We start from the raw sequence: 20,283 nt of genomic DNA on the forward strand, positions 1-20,283 counted from the left end.
CTCCTGTGTCTGTGCTGATCACGTATTCGTGTTCAGCAACCCCAAAAACCTATAACTAATCCGTTTGCATTAATGTAGTACCGAAGACCCTCGAAACTTTAGGAGCCCCTTTCATTGACCTTGGAAACCAGGTGCTCCGGGGGTCAATTCTGATGGCATATTCGTGTTTAATGATCCCAAAAAGCCATGAGTAATTTGTTTATATCAATTTAATGCCGAAAACCCTCGAAACTCTAGAAGACGAGGTCCGTTGAAGGTCAATAAAAGTAAAGGTTGCCATTGGATAGCCAGGAAAAAATCTTAGACTACAAGTACTTTTCTTTGATCCAAACTTCTACATGTTGCCAGATAACCAGTAACTCAGGGGATTGGTATACCCACTAAATTTTATAATTTTCCGAGTTTGTGCCTCTATATCTTGAAAATTCTCCATACGATCGAGTTGTGCACATAAAAACTTTTTATCAGGATGCTTCAAAGAGTATTTTCAAAAAGTATGAACTAAATCCACTGGGACCTAATTTCCATAAGGTTTGTGCGGGGTACTTGGTAATAGCATAACGGTGTCTAGTTGGACAAACTTTGATGAACGAAAACACTGGAACAGGGGAAGTTTTAACTGTAAAACAGTTTAAAAAATTGAAACGTCAGAGATTACGAAAACGTCCCATATATTTTGTCGGACAGAAAATCCAATTGATTTGTTACCCTTTCAATAAACTCACCTGCAAAAATCGGACTGCTATTACTAACCAACATGATTCCTGCCATTTGACATGTTCTTCGTGTTCCACTCAATAAAATACCCAGTTGGTGATAAACACCAGTCTGATTTTTGCATGAGAGTTTAATGAAATGGTAACAAATCAATTGGAAGTTCTGTCCGACAAAACACATGGAACGTTTTCGTAGTTTGACGTTCCCAATTTTTACCTGTTCCACAATTAAAACTTTCCCTGTTCCAGTGCTTACTTTACACTTCCCATACATTAAAGTTTGTCCGACTAGACACCGTTAATCTATTAACAAATTTTCAGCTTGCTATTAATCAACTTTTTTTTGGTACGCGGATCCAGGTTTTTAAGTGGAACTGGGCAGGGCACTTAGATAGAATACAAGATGGACGGTGGACACGACGAATCATGAAATAAAGACTCAGAAACTATAAAAGAAGCCGAGGACGACCACCGACTAAATAGACCGACGACATAAAAAGAGTAGCGGGAAACTGACTACAAACTGCCCAGTGTACAGAACACTGGAAAGAACTGAGGGAAGCCTATGTCCAGCAGTAGACGCGATTGGCTGATTGATGATGATATAATTATTGTCAAATACAAATAAATTTTATTTTGGTTAATAATTTATTTAAATAAGTAATTTTAAATAACATTTATGTATATCTTGTCTTCGATTTGGACTTATTTTGCCTGGCTCTCCTTCTTAGTATTTGATTTACTTTCGATAGTTCTGTAAGCGTTCTTTTAATATACATCATCTGTTCTTCCACATTTTCCTTTGCTATTTTGATTGGGTGCATCTTGGAGTGTGCCATATGGGTGTAAAGGTTCCAAACTGATGATTTCACTTCGTCGATGTTGTTAAGCTGCTGTACCTGAAAATTTCATAACAATTATTAGATTATTTTTATTAGAAAAAACTTTTATATAATATCAAAATCACATTCAGTTAGTACTTAATAAACTATCTACACTCCCGGCCAAAAAAATCGGGACACCTTAAAAACGGGTAATTTTTTATGTCTCGAATCTAATAAACCCATTGTCCCATTTTAGTGATTTTTTAGTATAATATAGCCTTATTATTTAAGAATCTCGATGTAGTAATATTGTTGCCGAACAGTTGCCGATGTAGTAATATTGAAACATGTTATTGTTTACCGGGTGTAACAATAATACTGTGTTTTTCCGAAAATTTCGGAACACCCTGTGGAATATTCTAGTAATTAAAAAACATTGAAATTAAAACTCAATTGTAGCCTTAGCTTTTCTTAACATTCTGCTTTTTGAGTCATTCACTTATGTTGGATAATAAAAAAGTTAGGTACTTAACAACTAGCCATGTTCTTCATCAATACAGGGTGTTTGTAAATAAGTGCGACAAACTTTAAGGGTTAATTCTGCATGAAAAAATAATGACAGTTTGCTTTATAAACATATGTCCGCAAATGTTTCATTTCCGGGATACGGATTGTTGAATTTTTTACAAAATGACGATTTATTTATTGCTCTAAAACTGGTTGAGATATGCAAATGAAATTCGATAGGTTTTAAGAGGTAGTTATTTCACATTTTTTGACATACAACTAAAAATTTTATATTCACCATTGGCGTGCATATAGGTACTAGGACAAGGTAATCTGACCCGTATGCACGCCAATGGTGAATATAAAATATGTCAAAAAATGCGTTATAACTACCTTTTTAAATCCACCGAATTTTATTTGCATATCTCAACCGGTTTTAGAGAAATAAATAAATCGCCAGTGTGTAAGAAAAAATTCAACATCCTGTATCTCGGAAACGAAGCTTTTGCAGACAAAGGTTTATAAATCAAACGGTCATTACGTTTTAATGCAGAATTATCCCTTAAAGTTTGTCGCACTTATTTGGAAACACCCTGTATTGATGAAGAACATGGCTAGTTGTCAAAGTACCTAACTTTTTCATTATGCAACATAAGTGAATGAGTCAAAAAGCAGAATGTTAAGAAAAGCCAAGGCTACAATTGAGTTTTAATTTCAATATTTCTTAAATGCTAGAATATTCCACAGGATTTTCTGAACTTTGAGAAAAAACACAGTATTATTGTTAAGCCAGGTATACAATGACATTTACCTGTTCAGCAACAATATTACTACATCGATATTCTTAGAGAATAAGGCTAAACATACTAAAAAACTCACTAAAATGGGACAACAAGGTGTCCGGATTTTTTTGGCCAGGAGTGTATATTTGGATTAAAATTTTTGATAAACTCTGTAATACAGTTTATACCGTCTGCCAGTATTTAAGCGAAAAATAAAATGATATACTATTATGCTATTATCAATGACGTTTGGCGTTTAAAAAATATATATGAAAGAAATAAACCTTACTGCATTGTTTTTGATTTGAAGCACCAATTGTTCACATTCAATGGACTTAATTTTCGCGTTTTCGAATCGTGCTTGAAGATTTGCAATCTGATTGTTAAGACCCATTATTACAAAGTTTTTCTCTTCAATCAATTTCATCTAGAAATTAAAATAATTATTTAATGATGACAGATGTATTAATTACTAAGTGCTCCCTCCCTTAGGATTTTCTATAGATGTACCAAGTTTATAGCTAACTTAGGCTAGGCATATTGCTCTGAATATTGTTAGGTTGGGAAACAGAGAGACTAGCAAGTTTTAAAACTACTTCTTCTTCTTTTGGCATCCTAATCCTGGATGGGTATTTGCCTGTCTTTGCGTGTCCTTCAATTCAGATCTTTATTGTCCCCTTTTCCTTGATTGTTTTACATTTTACAATTATAACAATAGCAGAAGATCAACAAGGTGTTAGGTCGGGAAGGTCATGCACTGACGCTATATTTATAATGAGGCAGATGAAAAAAAGTTCAAGAGAAATCGTTGGAATAAAACAAACCGGCATATTTATGTTTCATGGACCTTAAGAAAGCATTTGACACAATCACATTAAAGGACGTTATCCATTTGTTATACTGGAGAGAGGTACCTCTAGGAATAATTAAAACGATCGAAAACATCTACCAGAACAATACAAAAAAAGTAAAAGTGGAAGATGAACTAACTGACCTAATTGAAGCTGGCAATGGGATAAGACAGGGGAATTCATTGAGTCATTTATTGTTCAACCTGATCATGGACGAAATAATAAAAAAGTAAGAACTAAAAAGGATACCAAATGGGAGAAAAACAACTTAAAATAATCTGCTATGCGGACGATGCAATACTAATCTCTCAAAGTGAAGATGATTTACATTTTACAACTTATGCTGCACCAATTCAACATAATCTCTAGAAAATTTAACATGTTAATTTCCTCAAAAAAGACAAAATGCATGGTTATAACAGCAGATCCAATAAGATGTAAATTGGAGATGAAAGGTCAGATAATAGAACAAGTGATGGAGTTTAAATACCTAGGCATCACACTATCTAGCTACGGAAGGCTCGAAACAGAAGTGGAAGATCAAGTGAATAGAGCAAACAGAGCCGCAGGTTGCCTGAATGACACAATATGGAGAAATAAAAATATCTGAAAAGAAATGAAAGGCAGAATTTACAAGACAGTCATCAGACCAATAATGACATACGCGCCAGAAATACGACCCGTCACAGAGAGGACAAAAAGATTGCTCGAAACAGCGGAAATGAAAACCCTTCAAAAAATCGATGGTAAGACTCTATGGGACAGAGCTAGAAGTACAAATATACGACGGATATGCAAGGTGGATAACATTAATAACTAAGTAAGAAACAGAAGAATAGAATGGAATGACCATATACGCCGAATGACAACAAATAGGGTAGTCAGGACAGCGAGAGACGGTTTCCCAATAGGAAGACGATCAGTGGGAAGACCACGAAAACGATGAAACGACAACTTACTAGAGGCACATTTAAAAAACAGACAGAGTCATGTCTATACAAAAAAAAAGAAGAAAAAGAAGAAATTTTACATTCATAGTTTTCAGGTTATCTTCCACGTTATCCAACAATCCCGTTCTGGGCCTTCCTTTCGGCTTCCATTATAATATTTTCTTTGTTCTTTTTGCATCTTTTTGTCTCTCCAGCTATGAATGAGTATCTTTGAATTTTTAGAAATCTTGTAAAATCTAGCCTGAAATTACATCATTCACTTCGTTACTCCTGATTCTCCATGTGCCGTCTTCCTCTTGCGGTGGACCGTATACTTTTCGCATTATCTTTCTCTCGAATGTCTTGAGTTGAGCTTCATCTTTTTTGCCATTACCCAGATTGCACAACCATAGGTTAAGACAGGTCTAATTAACGTTCTAATAATTTCGATATCATCAATGTTTTATTAGCATAGTATATACGGTTCCCACTGGAAATAGGCCTAAAACCATGCTACAATCTACAAAAATAAAATAGCTAAGAGAAATGTTAAAAATCTTACCATATCGCTTTTTGCTCTTTCTAAGGCTACCAAATTTTCCTCTTGTAACTTCGCCAAACTTTGCTTAGCACTCAAAAGAGTCATATAACGATTGATCATATCCTGTATAGAAATAAACTCTTGGGAAGTGTTAACTACTTTATCAAGAAAATTCTGAAAATAAAACAGACATGTTTAGGTATTAATTGAAAGTGTTAAGAACAAGACAAATTTATCTAAACTGGAGATTTTGGATTGGCCGACAAAGGAAATAAAAATAAATGGAGAATATTTTCTAAACAACTTATGTTTCGCCGCTGGTGATATATACATAATAGTTAAGGATCTAGGAATGGCAAGACAGATGGTACAGGAGCTCGTTGAGGCTACAGAAAATGTAGGTTTAAATATAAACAGCTCGAAAACAAAAATAATGGCAAATCTGGTACCCAACCAGAAGACCAGTATTGTTGGACAAGAAACAGAACTCGTAAAAAAATATAAATACCTAGAACAAGAAATTATGATTGGCATGGATAATTGGCGCTGAAGCAGAACAACTCGATATCGAAGAAAATCAAAAAATAAATCCATGTGACGAATATAAATACCTGGGCGTCATCTTCGACCGTAGTGGCAAAGACGAACTAGACATCGAATCATACAAGCACGAAGAGCTATAGCATGTCTAAACGGAGTTCTATGGAATAAACAAATATCAAAGAAATGAAAATGGAACATATATGGAACAATGGTTAAAACTAGCCTACTTTATGGAGCCGAGACATGGAGAATAACCAAGAAATATAAGAAAAAGGTCGAAGCCACGGAAATGGATGCCATCAGAAAATGGATGAGAATATCAAGAGCCGAAAGAATAAGGAATGAAGTAATAAAACAACAAATGGGTGTAGAGGGCACTATAGTTAAGGGTATTGAAAGAAAACAGCTCATATGGCTCAACAGCATATGAGCCGAATGGGGGACGAAAGATTGCCTAAAAAAACTATGATGTGGCAACCCCCAGAGAAGAAAAAACGAGGAAGACCACCACAGAGCTGGAATCTGGGAGTTAGGAAAAGCGATTAGCGCTCGAAATCTAAATGAAGACCTAACTCAGGACAGAATACAGTGACGTTTGGGAGTCGGACAACGTCGTAAGACGTTATGAAACCGAATATATTATTGTGGATCAATCTATCAATCAAAAACAGAATAAATTTTTTAATTTTTTTAATATAACGCGGGGACATAAATTTGATCCACCCTGTACATTGATTTGTAACTATTTATTATAAGTAGTTTTTAAGAAGTGATTTATCGTTAGTTAGCTTTTTCCCTGAAAAATAGAACACATTAGGAAAGAAAGTGATATGAATAGACCATAATTGTTCAGGGTATTTGGAGATTATAACGATGTTTTGTTATGCACGAGGGCAAAGCCACATTAATTAGTTCTTAGGAAATTAATGTAAAGAAAGTTTGGAATTTTAAATATGTTTGTTTAATGATAGGAATATTTAGATAACTTCCGGAAGGTCGTAAGTTTGGGTAGGAATATTTTTGAGAGAGTGACTGCTTGTTTTCAAATAAAAAAAAGAAGGTGGGGAGATAAATGTTTCTGATTGGCTAGGCACTTTGGAATGGGGAAAGTTTTGTTTTGAATGTTGAGATAGTTTTGGAAAGAGGAACTCATTATGTTATTGGCATCGCTGAAGAGCAGTCAACGTTTTCGTGGATAGTTAGATAGCAAGTACCAGTGGGTGTTTTGATAGTGGAGAATAGAGCTGAAAAGTGGAACGAGAGTCAGATCAAATTGAGACTAAATTCCTCTTTGATTCTGCATTACTGTGAGAAGGAGAGGAGAGAATTTTTGGAGTTTGTGTTTTCTTGGAGAATTGGTGCTGGTATGCTGATAGATTTGAAGCTTGAGAACGGAGAGGGCTTTGATGGGTAGCCTAACATAGTCAACGAGGGAGAGCTGTTTTGGGTCAAGAAAAGACATCAGAGTGAGTGAAGCAAAAGGTCAGTCAATTTATGTGAAAGATATTTTTATGTTCGCAAACTAAAATTTTGAGTAAAGCATATGAATTAAGATTCCAATATTTCAAAAAGTAAATAGGAAGTATAGGTAATTTGCGAATACCTAAATTTGTTTGTTTAGCTTGTTTTATCAAAGTCATCGGGAACAAACCGATAAATTGTTTTTTTAACTAGAATAAATTTAAATGGTAAAAATTTCATTCGGACGCTGTGTCCACAGGTTTTAAATTTGATCGATTTTTAGAGTATTGATTTTGATAATAAAATTCTGTATGATTATTTTATATTTCTATTTAATTCCTTTTCCCAATATTTTTTCCCGATTAGAACCAACTAAGAGATACTGAAACCACGAGAGAAGATAAGTATAACATAAGATAATTGAGATATTTTTTTGTATTATAAAAAGGCACCCTGAGATTTTTTATTAACTTTTTTGTATGATTTGTGACAATTGGATAAGTGATTAAATAATTAATTGGAGTAATCAAATAAAGATTAAGTGATATTAAAGTAATAAAAAGTAGATCATAACAATATATATGGATAATCAGCGCCATGAACTGAAGAGAAGAATATGTGTGGTTGGGCAGCATATGGAAAATTGAGAGAAACTTTTAAAAGTGAGCTGCCCACATACCTGAAAAGAAAAATATTTGATCAATGTATTCCGTGTTGACATACGGAGCAAAAACACTTACGTACCATAACAGAAGCCTCGGCTAATTAACTGAGAGTCACATAGAAAATAATGGAGCGATCTATGTTAGGAATAACTCGAAACAAAATAAAAAATAAAGAAAAAATAAAAAAAACAGGGGAAGAACCAAGATGATTGATGCCATCAAAAGGATTGCCAGATAGAATAGAGATAGGCAGGACACATAGCTAGAATAACAGATGGGCGATGAACAAGAATGTTATTGGAATGAAGACCAAGGGAAGACAAGATAAGCGTTGGTGGACCACCTAAAAGATGGACTGGCAATTTAAGAATGCTAAATAAAACTGGATAAGAGCGGCGCTAGATAGACGGAGTTGGAAACACGAGAAAGAGGCCTATGTTCAGCAGTGGACTTTTGAGACTGGATGATGAGAGAAAAAATATGTAAAAAATTCAGCTCACTTACTTCGTATAAACGAAATTCTTTAATTTTTTTGTCCATTTCGAATTTGGTGTCCTTCAGAGCCTGGTAATCTTTGTTACATTTTTCAATATCTTTAGTTCTTTGTGCGCACAATTTGGTGTCGTCTTTTATTTTCTTTTCTGCTCGTTCGCGTTTGTCCATATTTTCCTTAATAAACTAAAAGGAAAGCAAAACAGTTTAATTTTATTGGAAATCTATATAGTAGACCAGGACGGATCTGTTTTGAGGTGTCTGTGAGAGGTGGCATTCGGATTTTTGCAGATAAAGTTAGGTGACAACTTCAATAATAATAATTGACTTATGCTCCTTCTCAAATATGCCCGGAACATTAATAAAAAGATTAAAATATTTTAAAATTTCGATAAACATCGATTTTTTTCTATAGTCTTTGCTTAAAACGATTCATTTTGGAACAAAGTCGTAGGGAAACACAATAAAGATAATTAAATTTTGTATGATATACGACTGATTAAAAATGTCTTAAATCATTACCCTTTCTGCAAAATATCAATAAATACAGAATAAGGGGACAAAATAAGCCTATTTTTGTTCAATGTTTTTCAACAACTTTAGTTGCACTTAAAACCTTCGTAATTGGCTTAAAAAATTCTTATAACATACTTAAACCCTTCACCAAATTTCTTAAAACCGACCTAATAGATTTTGCATAATAATTTTGCAATTTAAATGTTTTTAAAAAAGTTCAAATTTTTTAAAAACTTTCTGAACAAAAAGTAGACCATTTAAAAGTTGGCTAATCTTTTTACATATAAACAGGCACTCTATCTTACTAATACACCTTATAGAATTAAAATCGGATTATTTAGGCAGCCTCAGCAATGTTTTAAAGTGATAAACAATTTTTTGGCTTATAAACAAATTATTGTTGTCGCCAGGAGGGGATGTAACGTCCTCCTGTATTTAGAAGGACTTACATAAGTTTTTTTATGTATTTTGACCCATAGAACACGAATTTTTTGGGTAACAGTTGATCCGGATGTCGATAAGATTGTTATAAATAAAGAACTCCAGGAATTACATAACAGCGATTTTTCGCAAAATAAAACATTTTTTTTGTATTTCTTGGGTAATTCTAAGCAAAAAATGTTCTTAAAAGTTTTTTCGTAGGATGCATAGTTTTCTAGATAAACGCGGTAAAACTTTTAGTCGAGGAAATGAAGCATTTTGGCTCGCAATTTTTTCGTCCAGCATAGATTTACTTGAAATTTTCACAGAAGGTAGTGAATAGTCCAAGGATGATTTTCTATATCATACCGCTGTACGCTAAAACCTTGGGGATGGCTGCCACCCCATCTCGGGTGCGGAAATTTTTTATTACATTTTAACCATGTAAACCGATGTAAAACGTAATTCTAAGAAAAAAATGTTTTTTACATTTTCTTTGTAAAACTAATATTTTTCGAGTTATTCGCGCTTGAAAGTAACAGTTTTTCGATGAAAAAATCGACTTTTTTAGAGGTTTTTTTGAGAATACCTCGAAGAATATACATTTAATAAAAAAAACTGTGGATATCAAAATTGTATCTTTTAGTAACACAAATCAAATTCTTTTTCTGTAATATCGGTAAAACAAATATAAACCGAGATACGGCATGTTAAAAGTTAGCTTTTTTCGTCAAATGCATAATTTGAAATATTCAAAGTAAAATAACGGAAAAACTTTGCATTTTTCGAGGAAAACTTAAATATTTTTTTTTTTAATTACACAGTTAGGCCTTTCAAAATATAATAATAAAAAGTTTCTAGCCTGAAAATTAAACGACTTATGATCAAAAAAAGGTCGGTACCTGCTTTTCTCTATGAAAAAAAAAATCAGTGAAAACAACCCCCTAACTACCCTCCATATTAAAAATTGGTCTTCACCTTTCTGTAATTTCTTTTATATTTGTAATATCAATACACTCAAAAAGTTTGGCTTATTTATAAGGCCTAATTTTAGAAAAATTACAGTTTAAAGAAAAATTAATTTTTTGGAATTTCCCATTTTTCACTTTTTACTTCAAAATATCTTCGAAAATACTGGAGATACGAAAAAAATTATGGACTACTAAATTATAGCTTTTTTAATAACTAAAATTTTCCTGTTCATAAATTTTTATTACAGTGAAAATTTAGCGAGATATAGCTGTTTAAAACCCCTATTTACGAGCAAACACCCACTTGTTCGAGCCCTTTAAACCCACACTAATTAAAAACTAAGGGATTTTACGGAATTTAATTTACATAGTCTTATAACTCTTCAAGAATCCTACAAAGTCGTTTTTGAAAAAAAATTTTATCGCCAAAAATGAAGGAGCTGTGTTTATAAAACAATTTTTTTTTTCGAAAAATTCGGATATTCCGTTTATGGATAATTTTCAATGTATGTATAATACCACAGAACCGGTTCGTATACAGATGATGACTAAAAGGAAGATGACTAAAAAACTATTTGTATTTGTACATATTTGTAAATTCGTATTTTTGTGCAAATAAATGTTTTTGTAATTCTTTAATTCTACTTTTTTTTCTATATAGATCTATTAAAATATCTACTTATAAAAACTGTAATGTTATTAAGGGTGGTTTTTAAGGGTTGCAATATTATGATATTATATCTTAAAGTATAAAGCAATCATTATTTAACCAATCAAAACCAAATTTTACCCATATTAAAGTTTACAATGTGTTTGTATAATTTTTGACAATAAGGGGTAGTTTACACCCCTAAAAATAATCAACGCCCTTTAGCATGATATAGAATATGAAGTACAGGGTGAGACGATCCTAATCCCAAATTTTTATGCAAATCGATTCAAACCGAAATTATTCTTTTAGGATAAGTTAATTTTTATATATAGCTCCAACAAGGGTGGTTTTAAGGGTTGAAATATTATGATAGTATATCTTAAAGCATAAAACAATCATTATGTAACTAATAAGAACCAAATGTTGACAATATTAAAGTTTAAAAAGTTATTATATATTTTTTTACAATTAGGGGTAGTTTTCACCCTTAAAAAACCAAAAGCGTACAACGGCTCAATATAGAAAATGAACTAGAGGGTGTAATGAGCCTAATCCCAAATTTTTGTACAAATCGATGCTGGACGAAAAAATTGAGAGGTTTTGCCTTTTTTTCAGCTTCATTTCCTCGACTATTTCAAAAAATCGAAAAATTGCAATTTTTGAACCCAAATAACTTTTGATTAAAAAAAAAAAAAAGAATGTGTGTGTACTTTGTACACACGTAAGAAGTTATACTTCTATTATATGATTTCAACGAAATAAATATACTTTTAACAGGTTATTTGTATTTTATTTAAAGATTAAATTAATTTTTACTTATTACTTTCCAAAAATTTTTATTAAAACAATACCAAAAATAAAAAAAAAAATAGAAAACACACGGATTTGAACCGGGGACCTCTCGATCTTCGGTCACACGCTCTACCACTGAGCTGTATTCCCTTTGCTTTGACAGGTTACAAGGTTTAGCATACATACTGACAAATTTAATAGACCAAGTGAAGTATACAAAAGTACTTTAAATATAATTACTATTATTATAAAATATCTTATTCCCGAGGAAGACAAATCCAAAGACACAAAAATTATAATAAATATAAAAAAAAAAAAAAAAATGAATAACCATTTTCAATTTCGTTGCAAAACGAAAATACAGCCGAACCATATTCCAGTCCAATCAGAGAGTGCTGCAAGCACCTCTACCGGTTTCGAAACTTATTAGTCTCTCATCAGGAGGCACATATGCTGCTCTCCCTGATCCAACCAAAACAAACCCCAGCGTGCAGTCCCGAATTGCAACGAACGAAATGGCATAGATGCCCTAGCGGCAACTGCTAGCAAAAGACTAAGTTTTCACTCTAATGGCATATAACATATCCCACCAGAATGAAAACAATGGGAACCTTCTCTGGTTACACCTCCGAGGCTTCTACAATTTGCAAGCCATACGGATGCTGAGACTAAGGAAGATGAGGGAATTCTACAATTTACAATTCACGTCACATCTGCTCAGCGCGGTAAAGTTCCAACGAGATTGGTTCCCTTCATACTCCACACAGAGTAAATGTAAATAAAAAAAAAAAAAAAAAAAAAAAAAATTCCCATTGTTTTCATTCTGGTGGGATATGTTATATGCCATTAGAGTGAAAACTTAGTCTTTTGCTAGCAGTTGCCGCTAGGGCATCTATGCCATTTCGTTCGTTGCAATTCGGGACTGCACGCTGGGGTTTGTTTTGGTTGGATCAGGGAGAGCAGCATATGTGCCTCCTGATGAGAGACTAATAAGTTTCGAAACCGGTAGAGGTGCTTGCAGCACTCTCTGATTGGACTGGAATATGGTTCGGCTGTATTTTCGTTTTGCAACGAAATTGAAAATGGTTATTCATTTTTTTTTTTTTTTTTTTTTTTTTTTTTTTTTTTTTTTTACATTTACTCTGTGTGGAGTATGAAGGGAACCAATCTCGTTGGAACTTTACCGCGCTGAGCAGATGTGACGTGAATTGTAAATTGTAGAATTCCCTCATCTTCCTTAGTCTCAGCATCCGTATGGCTTGCAAATTGTAGAAGCCTCGGAGGTGTAACCAGAGAAGGTTCCCATTGTTTTCATTCTGGTGGGATATGTTATATGCCATTAGAGTGAAAACTTAGTCTTTTGCTAGCAGTTGCCGCTAGGGCATCTATGCCATTTCGTTCGTTGCAATTCGGGACTGCACGCTGGGGTTTGTTTTGGTTGGATCAGGGAGAGCAGCATATGTGCCTCCTGATGAGAGACTAATAAGTTTCGAAACCGGTAGAGGTGCTTGCAGCACTCTCTGATTGGACTGGAATATGGTTCGGCTGTATTTTCGTTTTGCAACGAAATTGAAAATGGTTATTCATTTTTTTTTTTTTTATTTACATTTACTCTGTGTGGAGTATGAAGGGAACCAATCTCGTTGGAACTTTACCGCGCTGAGCAGATGTGACGTGAATTGTAAATTGTAGAATTCCCTCATCTTCCTTAGTCTCAGCATCCGTATGGCTTGCAAATTGTAGAAGCCTCGGAGGTGTAACCAGAGAAGGTTCCCATTGTTTTCATTCTGGTGGGATATGTTATATGCCATTAGAGTGAAAACTTAGTCTTTTTTTATAATAAATATATTTACTAAAAACACTAATAATATATTCGTTTCACGCACACCTTATACATAAAGATGTAGCGACTAATACGATACTGTCGGTGTGCGCATGCGCAAGGGAATGTAAAAATTCACCCTCGTGCCTAAAGAAGTATAACTTCAATAAAAAAGCAATTCTCCTGACAGCATTTGAAAGTTTAAGTCAAATTATACCGTTTTTGATTGTTTGCATTGCTAAAAATTAATGTTTTTATTTTTAAACAAAGCTATTTGTTTATAAGCCAAAAAACTGTTTATAATTTTAAAACATTGCTGAGGCCCCTTAAATAATCCGATTTTAATTCTGTAAAGTGTATTAGATAGGTAGAGTGCCTCTTTATATGTAAAAAAATTAGCCAACTTCTAAATGATCTACTTTTTGTTCAGAAAACTTTTAAAAATTTGAACTTTTAAAAAAAAATTCAGATTGCAAATTTATTATGCAAAATCTATTTGGTTGATTTTAATGAAATTTGGTAGACTGTTTAAGTATGGTATAAGAATTTTCTAAGCGAATCACTAAGGTTCTAAGTGCCACCAAAGTGGTTAAAAAACATTGAATAACAACAGGCTTATTTTGCCTTCTTATTTTGTATTTATTGCTAAATTACAGAAAGGGTAATACTTTAAGACATTTTTAACCAGTCGTATATCATACAAAATTCAATTATCTTTATTTTATTTCTCTACGACTTTGTTCCAAAACGAATCGTTTTAAAGTTATAAGCAAAGAAAGTAGAAAAAAATCGATGTTTTCCGAAATTTTTAAATATTTTAATTTATTTATTAATGTTGCGGGCATATTTGATAAGGAGCATAAGTGAATTATTATTATTGAAGGTGTCACCTAACTTTATCTGCAAAATTCGAATGCCACCGCTCACATCCAAAAATAGACGTTTTTCACAGATCAGTCCTGGTCTATAGAGCATTTTATTAATATGGGTAAATGTTTTAACTGCACCACACTGCAATAATGGTAATTTTGTAAAGGAGAGGAAGAGACATTTTAAATAACAAGAATAGCCATAGTTTAATGAAACGGGCCGAAATAATTCCCGAGTTTAAAATTAAGAATTTTGAAAGAACTTAATTATACCTTTGACAATACCAGAGAACATTGATCTATGGCCGACTATATTCTTTCAAATAAAGAGGCGCTTCTTTGCCAAATTTTGGATGTAATAGCACTAACATCGACAGAGTTAGTATTATGCAAAATACTGAGGAAAACATCGTGGTTATGTACCAAGGTGAAAAAAAAGCAAGGAAAAGAAAAAAGCTTACCTGATCAAATTTTCGAAAATTTTCCCTCAATGCCTGTTCCTTATTATCAAGCTCTTGCCACTGCTTGTCTAATTCTGTTCTGGTTTCTACTAAAGTCTTCCTTTTCTGGTCAAGCAGCTCCTCAGAATCGAGCAATTTTATTTGCAGTCTGGCTAGTTCGGCTTTCGGATCTTCGGACTTGACGACATCAAATTGGGGATACACTCTATAAAGAGAAAATAAAATGAATAAATTATACTAAGGAATTCCACACTTCTCACGGTATTCCTTCACTCAACCGTTTTCTCCAGTTCTTTCTGTTTTGGTAGTCCCTTCCTGCACATTTCTTTTTCCACTTCATCTCTGAAAGATCTTCGGGGTCTGTCTCTCTTCCTGTTCTTCTATCTTCCTCAACTTTGTTATTATATTGATTCAACGATTTTGGTCTGCTCTTTTGACATGTCCGTACTGTACCAAGGCAATCTCTTCTTTAGATGTAGTCTATTATATCTGAGTTCATTCCCAATCTTTCTTAATCTTTATGTTATTTGGTCTATCTCTTCTTATTACTCTGCAGCTTCTCTTTAGAAGAAGATCTTCGGGATCTGCCTCTCTTCCTTTTTCCTATCTTCCTCAACTTTGTTATTATATTTATTCAACGATTTTGGTCTGCTCTTTTGACATGTCCGTACTGTACCAAGGTAATCTCTTCTTTAGATGTAGTCTATTATATCTGAGTTCATTCCCAATCTTTCTTAATCTTTATCTATTTTTTCTTATTACTCTGCAGCTTCTCTTTAGGAATTCAATCTCCGTTGCTCTTATTTTGTTTTTGTTTTTCCTATTTATTGTCCACACATATTACCACACTATATTATATAAATATTTACTCTGAATATTTAGTCTGAATGGGTATTTAAGGAAGCTTTAGACGGTTGTGCGAAAGGAGTATTAATAATTGATGGAAGGTTGAATAACTTTAGATATGCAGATGACACCATAGTCTTTGCCGATAATCTGAATGATTTACAGATATTAACAAATCGTATAACAAAAGTCAGCAACAGATACGGACTAGCTCTTAACATAAAGAAGACCAAATTTATGACAATTAGTAAAAAACCAATACTAAACGCTCAACTTACAATCAACCAACAGAATATCGAAAGAGTTGAGCAATATACATATCTGAAAACGAATTTAAATAGCCAATGGGACCACTCAACAGAAATTAAACAGCGAATAATAAAAGCGAAAGCAGCATACGTTAGAATGAGTCCCATTTTCAACAGTCTAGACATATCATTAAAAACAAAATACCGTCTGTTGAAATGAAACATATTCACAGTTCTGCTCTACGGAATGGAAGCGTGGACACTAACTGTTGCATCTATGAATCGACTCGAAGCTTTCGAAATGTGGTGTTATAGGCGCATCTTACGTATATCCTGGGTTGACGGAATTACTAATGTGGAAGTCCTAAATAGAATGGGGAAAGATTGTGAAATTCTCATAACCATCAAAACAAAAAAATTAGAATATCTAGGACATGTAATGAGAAATCAAGAACGTTACGGCCTTCTCCAACTGATTCTCCAAGGGAAGGTAAATGGTAAAAGAGGACCGGGAAGAAGACGCATTTCCTGGCTTCAAAATTTACGAAAGTGGTACAACACGACTACCACTGAAGTGTTCCGCGCTGCTGTAAACAAAGTCAAGATAGCCATGATGACCGCCAACATCCGGAACGGATAGGCACTTTAAGAAGAAGATTGTCCACACCCACAAGTGAAGATATTTCTTGTCATGGTGTTATATCTTCTGTGATACATAGCGTGAGGATATCTTCTTCTTTTTGTTTGTATACTGACAGTATCTTATCTCACCACAGTAACGGGTTCAATTTTCGTAGGCAGTCTCCTTTTTTGTCCTAGTCTATTTTTTATATCTTCTTCATTTGTTGCTTTGTTTGATATTATGCAACCTATTTTTTTTTATTTAGCTAATGCCTCGACAACTAATGACCATTGGCATGGTAGGTACGGTGAATTTTTGCAGTTAGGTACCTAGTGTCATGTGTAGTGTGTGAGTTGAGTAAGTGTCTTTTACTTTGCAAAGTCGACGTCATTGTCTTTGCAAAGAGACGCTAATTGTATCCGAAAGTCTGCGGTCCCTCCGGTGAGTACCGATCCCACAAGGACAGAAACTATTTTTATTTATTAATTTATAATAAACGAAAAATTCCTGAACCTGGTGAGATTCGAACTCACGACCATTCGGACCTTTCGATCCAAAGGCAGGCGCTCTTACCACTGAGCCACAGATGAGGTTTTATAACATAAATTTTTGTACCTTTGATCCTTTACAAAAATTGAAGAAAAAGATCTTCTGTGTAAAAGGTATATTAGTTTGAAAACCCCAATATAGGGCTACATTAAAATATAGAACGTTTTCACTCTAAAGAGAGCATCAATTGGCTTTCACCTTTCTCTTTGTGAAGAAATCAACTCAACCACCCACATGCTTGTGGTATAGTCATATGGTGCCTTGAGGTATACCCTTTAAATTTCACCCATCGCCAGGGTTTAATAAATCATATGCCAATATAAGACCTTTGGTCGGCATTTTAAGGGTTTTAACCCATGTATTATTGGTGGCTTAGCGTGTAGAGGTTGCTTAGAACACTGATGATGCTCTCTTTAGAGCGAAAACGTTCTGTATTTTAATGAAGCCCTTTATTGGGGTTTTCAAACTAATCTTCCTTTTACACAGAAGATCTTTTTCAATTTTTGTAATTAAAGGTATACAGCCAGCTACAGGAAAATTTTTCCTTATGGACTTTGATCCTTTGATTTGTTTACCTTCGTCTATTTCTAGCTGTTTTATTTCTGTATTCTCCGTTGTTGGGTATTCAGTTTTCTTTAGGTTTATTTCCATCCCAATATTTGTATGTTCGTTCCTGTTCCAGTTATATATATATATATATATATATATATATATATATATATATATATATATTTTATATTTTATAACGTCTTACGACGTTGTCCGACTCCCAAACGCCACTGTATTCTGTCCTGAGTTAGGCCTTCATTTAGATTTCCAGCGCTAATCGCTTTTCCTAACTCCCAGATTCCAGCTCTGTGGTGGTCGTCCTCGTTTTTTCTTCTCTGGGGGTTGCCACATCATAGATTTTTTAGGCAATCTTTCGTCCCCCATTCGGCTTACATGCCCATACCATATGAGCTGTTTTCTTTCAATATCCTCAACTATAGTGCCCTCTACACCCATTTGTTGTTTTATTACTTCATTCCTTATTCTTTCGGCTCTTGATATTCTCATCGATCTTCTGATGGCATCCATTTCCGTGGCTTTGACCTTTTTCTTATATTTCTCGGTTATTCTCCATGTCTCGGCTCCATAAAGTAGGCTAGTTTTAACCATTGTCTCATATATGTTCCATTTTCTTTTCTTTGATATTGCTTTACTCCCTAGAACTCCGTTTAGACATGCTATAGCTCTTCGGGCTTGTATGATTCGATTCCTGTTCCAGTTTTCTCATCATAAAACTGTGATCATCTTCGTCTTGTGCGATCATTATTTGGTCGTCAGCAAAACTTAGGTATATAGGTATTCGTTTCCTATTGGTATAGAAAACTCGAATAGACGCAGCGTCCATTGTAGACTATTTTACACCATCGACTTACGGTTCGTGAGAAAAAACATTTCCGTTTGGAGACATATTTTTAGAATAATCTAAGAGAGAAACTCATATTAAAACGATAAATATTGACTTACTTTTCCATTCTAGTCATATTTTTCGATACCAAATAATCTTGTACCCTCTGAATATCGTAAGGTGTTCTTTTTGGAATAGTTATTTGCAATTTACCAGGGATTTTGTATTTATTTTTGTTCTCCATTCTAATTTTTGTAACTATAATAAAGGTAGATACAAGCTTTACAATTAGTAATACTAAGTATATAAATATGTAGCTTGTCAAAACCGTATGTATTGTCAAATTTCATGTGAAGTTTGATTACGCTTTTTAATATGACATTTTTTTTTTAAATCTTACTATGTTTTGGATCGTTGTCTATAATTAAGTAATAATAACTTGGACCGTTATTCACATAATAATCATTAAACAAAGTTTATGAAGTTATTTTGCTATCTTATTTTCTGTGTTAAGTTTTCACAAAATTCTATTCATCTATCAAAATCATCTTCAGATAGTTCCTGTTATCTATCTAACTTTGAACTTTGTTAGAATGGAAGGTATTTTTATGTAAAAATTTTCTAAAGGTACTAAGATATTTTCGAGATCTATGAACACAAAAGGGGTAGTAAGATTTGTAGCAACAGGTCTCTCTATTACTTGTAGAGTAAAAATATTGTCTATCCAGGATTGTTCTGCACGGAAGACGCTTTGTTCTTCTATTTCTTGATACTCCGCCCCTATTAGTTTTTTAAAGATTTGGCTAAACAACCTTCCTATAGAACTAGTGACGCTAATACCTCGTTTCATCCATTTTTGTCTTCTTCTTCCTAAGGTGCCCTTTTCTGTCGAACCTTGACGATCATAATGACTATTTGTATTATGTTTACAGCTGCTCTAAAAAGTTGATTAGATGAGAAATTAAATCACTTCCTGAGGTTGCGCAGCGATGCCATTCGTCGCGTTCTAACGCTACGCTTTCCTAAAACATTTCTCAACATGATATTCTGCAGAATATTTTGTTCCTCTTATCACGTGGCCAAGGTATTGCAATTTTTGTTTCTTTATTGCAATATTAAGTTCTGTTTAAAACGCTAGATGTTTGGTATTCTGAGGGAGACATATAGCAAATAGTAACTGTGATGGAAAATAAAACTTTTTAGTCTTAGGCCTTCAAGTCCTGTTAAACTTTGTAAATATCTAAATGAATACACAAAATACAATGTATAGCGTAATCCTAGAGACATCATCATTGAAAGATTATTAAAAAGACAATTAAAAATTATAAAGGAAAAATATTCAGAATATTCAACTAAAACATCCACAAATCAATCCGTATTTTGTTAAGGCCTTTGTTGACTTAAGGGCATAGGTGCAAAATGTCGCCTGTCAAAATGTTTGTTTTAAATCTATTCATTTTTTTCGAATTCTGAGAAAACTAATAAGTATTTTTGAAAAATTTAAACGCAGAATGAAAGATTACGTTATACCGAGGATAGAAGGTCCCTGAAATTCTATGTTTGTTTTAAAAAGTTACAGGAGTGAAAAAAAAATAGAAATTTTAAATTTTAAATATTTCAATCACTAGAAATTTTTTGTTTATTCTAAGGGACTTCCTACCCTCGGTAATAATGTAGTCTTTCATTCTACGTTTAAATTTTTCAAAATACTTATTAGTTTTCTCAGGATTCGAAAAAAATTAATACATTTAAAACACACCGAACATTTTACAGGCGACATTTTGCGCCCTTAAGAAAGCTCTTGTTCTTTC

The 20,283-nt window shown here is 33.5% G+C and overlaps 1 protein-coding gene across 1 annotated transcript; it reads right to left on the reverse strand.

Annotated features, from left to right (window-relative positions):
* Positions 1–1,373: 1,373 nt before the first annotated feature.
* Positions 1,374–18,794, reverse strand: LOC114326615 (coiled-coil domain-containing protein 42-like). Its single transcript, XM_028275037.2, has 6 exons — positions 18,592–18,794; positions 14,815–15,019; positions 8,324–8,497; positions 5,172–5,324; positions 3,119–3,256; positions 1,374–1,615 (listed from the first exon to the last, which is right to left on the reverse strand). The coding sequence occupies exons 1-6, from the start codon at positions 18,714–18,716 to the stop codon at positions 1,394–1,396; spliced, it is 1,017 nt and encodes a 338-aa protein (XP_028130838.2). The 5' UTR covers positions 18,717–18,794; the 3' UTR covers positions 1,374–1,393.
* Positions 18,795–20,283: the final 1,489 nt, after the last annotated feature.

Source organism: Diabrotica virgifera, chromosome 3 (genome assembly GCF_917563875.1).
Source record: "Diabrotica virgifera virgifera chromosome 3, PGI_DIABVI_V3a".
Taxonomy (NCBI): domain Eukaryota; kingdom Metazoa; phylum Arthropoda; class Insecta; order Coleoptera; family Chrysomelidae; genus Diabrotica; species Diabrotica virgifera.

Bases quoted from the DNA above. Each gene is read 5' to 3' on its own strand.
- LOC114326615 (XM_028275037.2), bottom strand. From the start codon at position 18,716: ATGGAGAACAAAAATAAATACAAAATCCCTGGTAAATTGCAAATAACT. The intron at 15,020-18,591 runs GTAAGTCAATAT...TTCTCTTTATAG, and splicing joins AATATGACTAGAATGGAAAA to AGTGTATCCCCAATTTGATG. The intron at 5,325-8,323 runs GTAAGTGAGCTG...TTTTATTTTCAG, and splicing joins AAGAATTTCGTTTATACGAA to AATTTTCTTGATAAAGTAGT.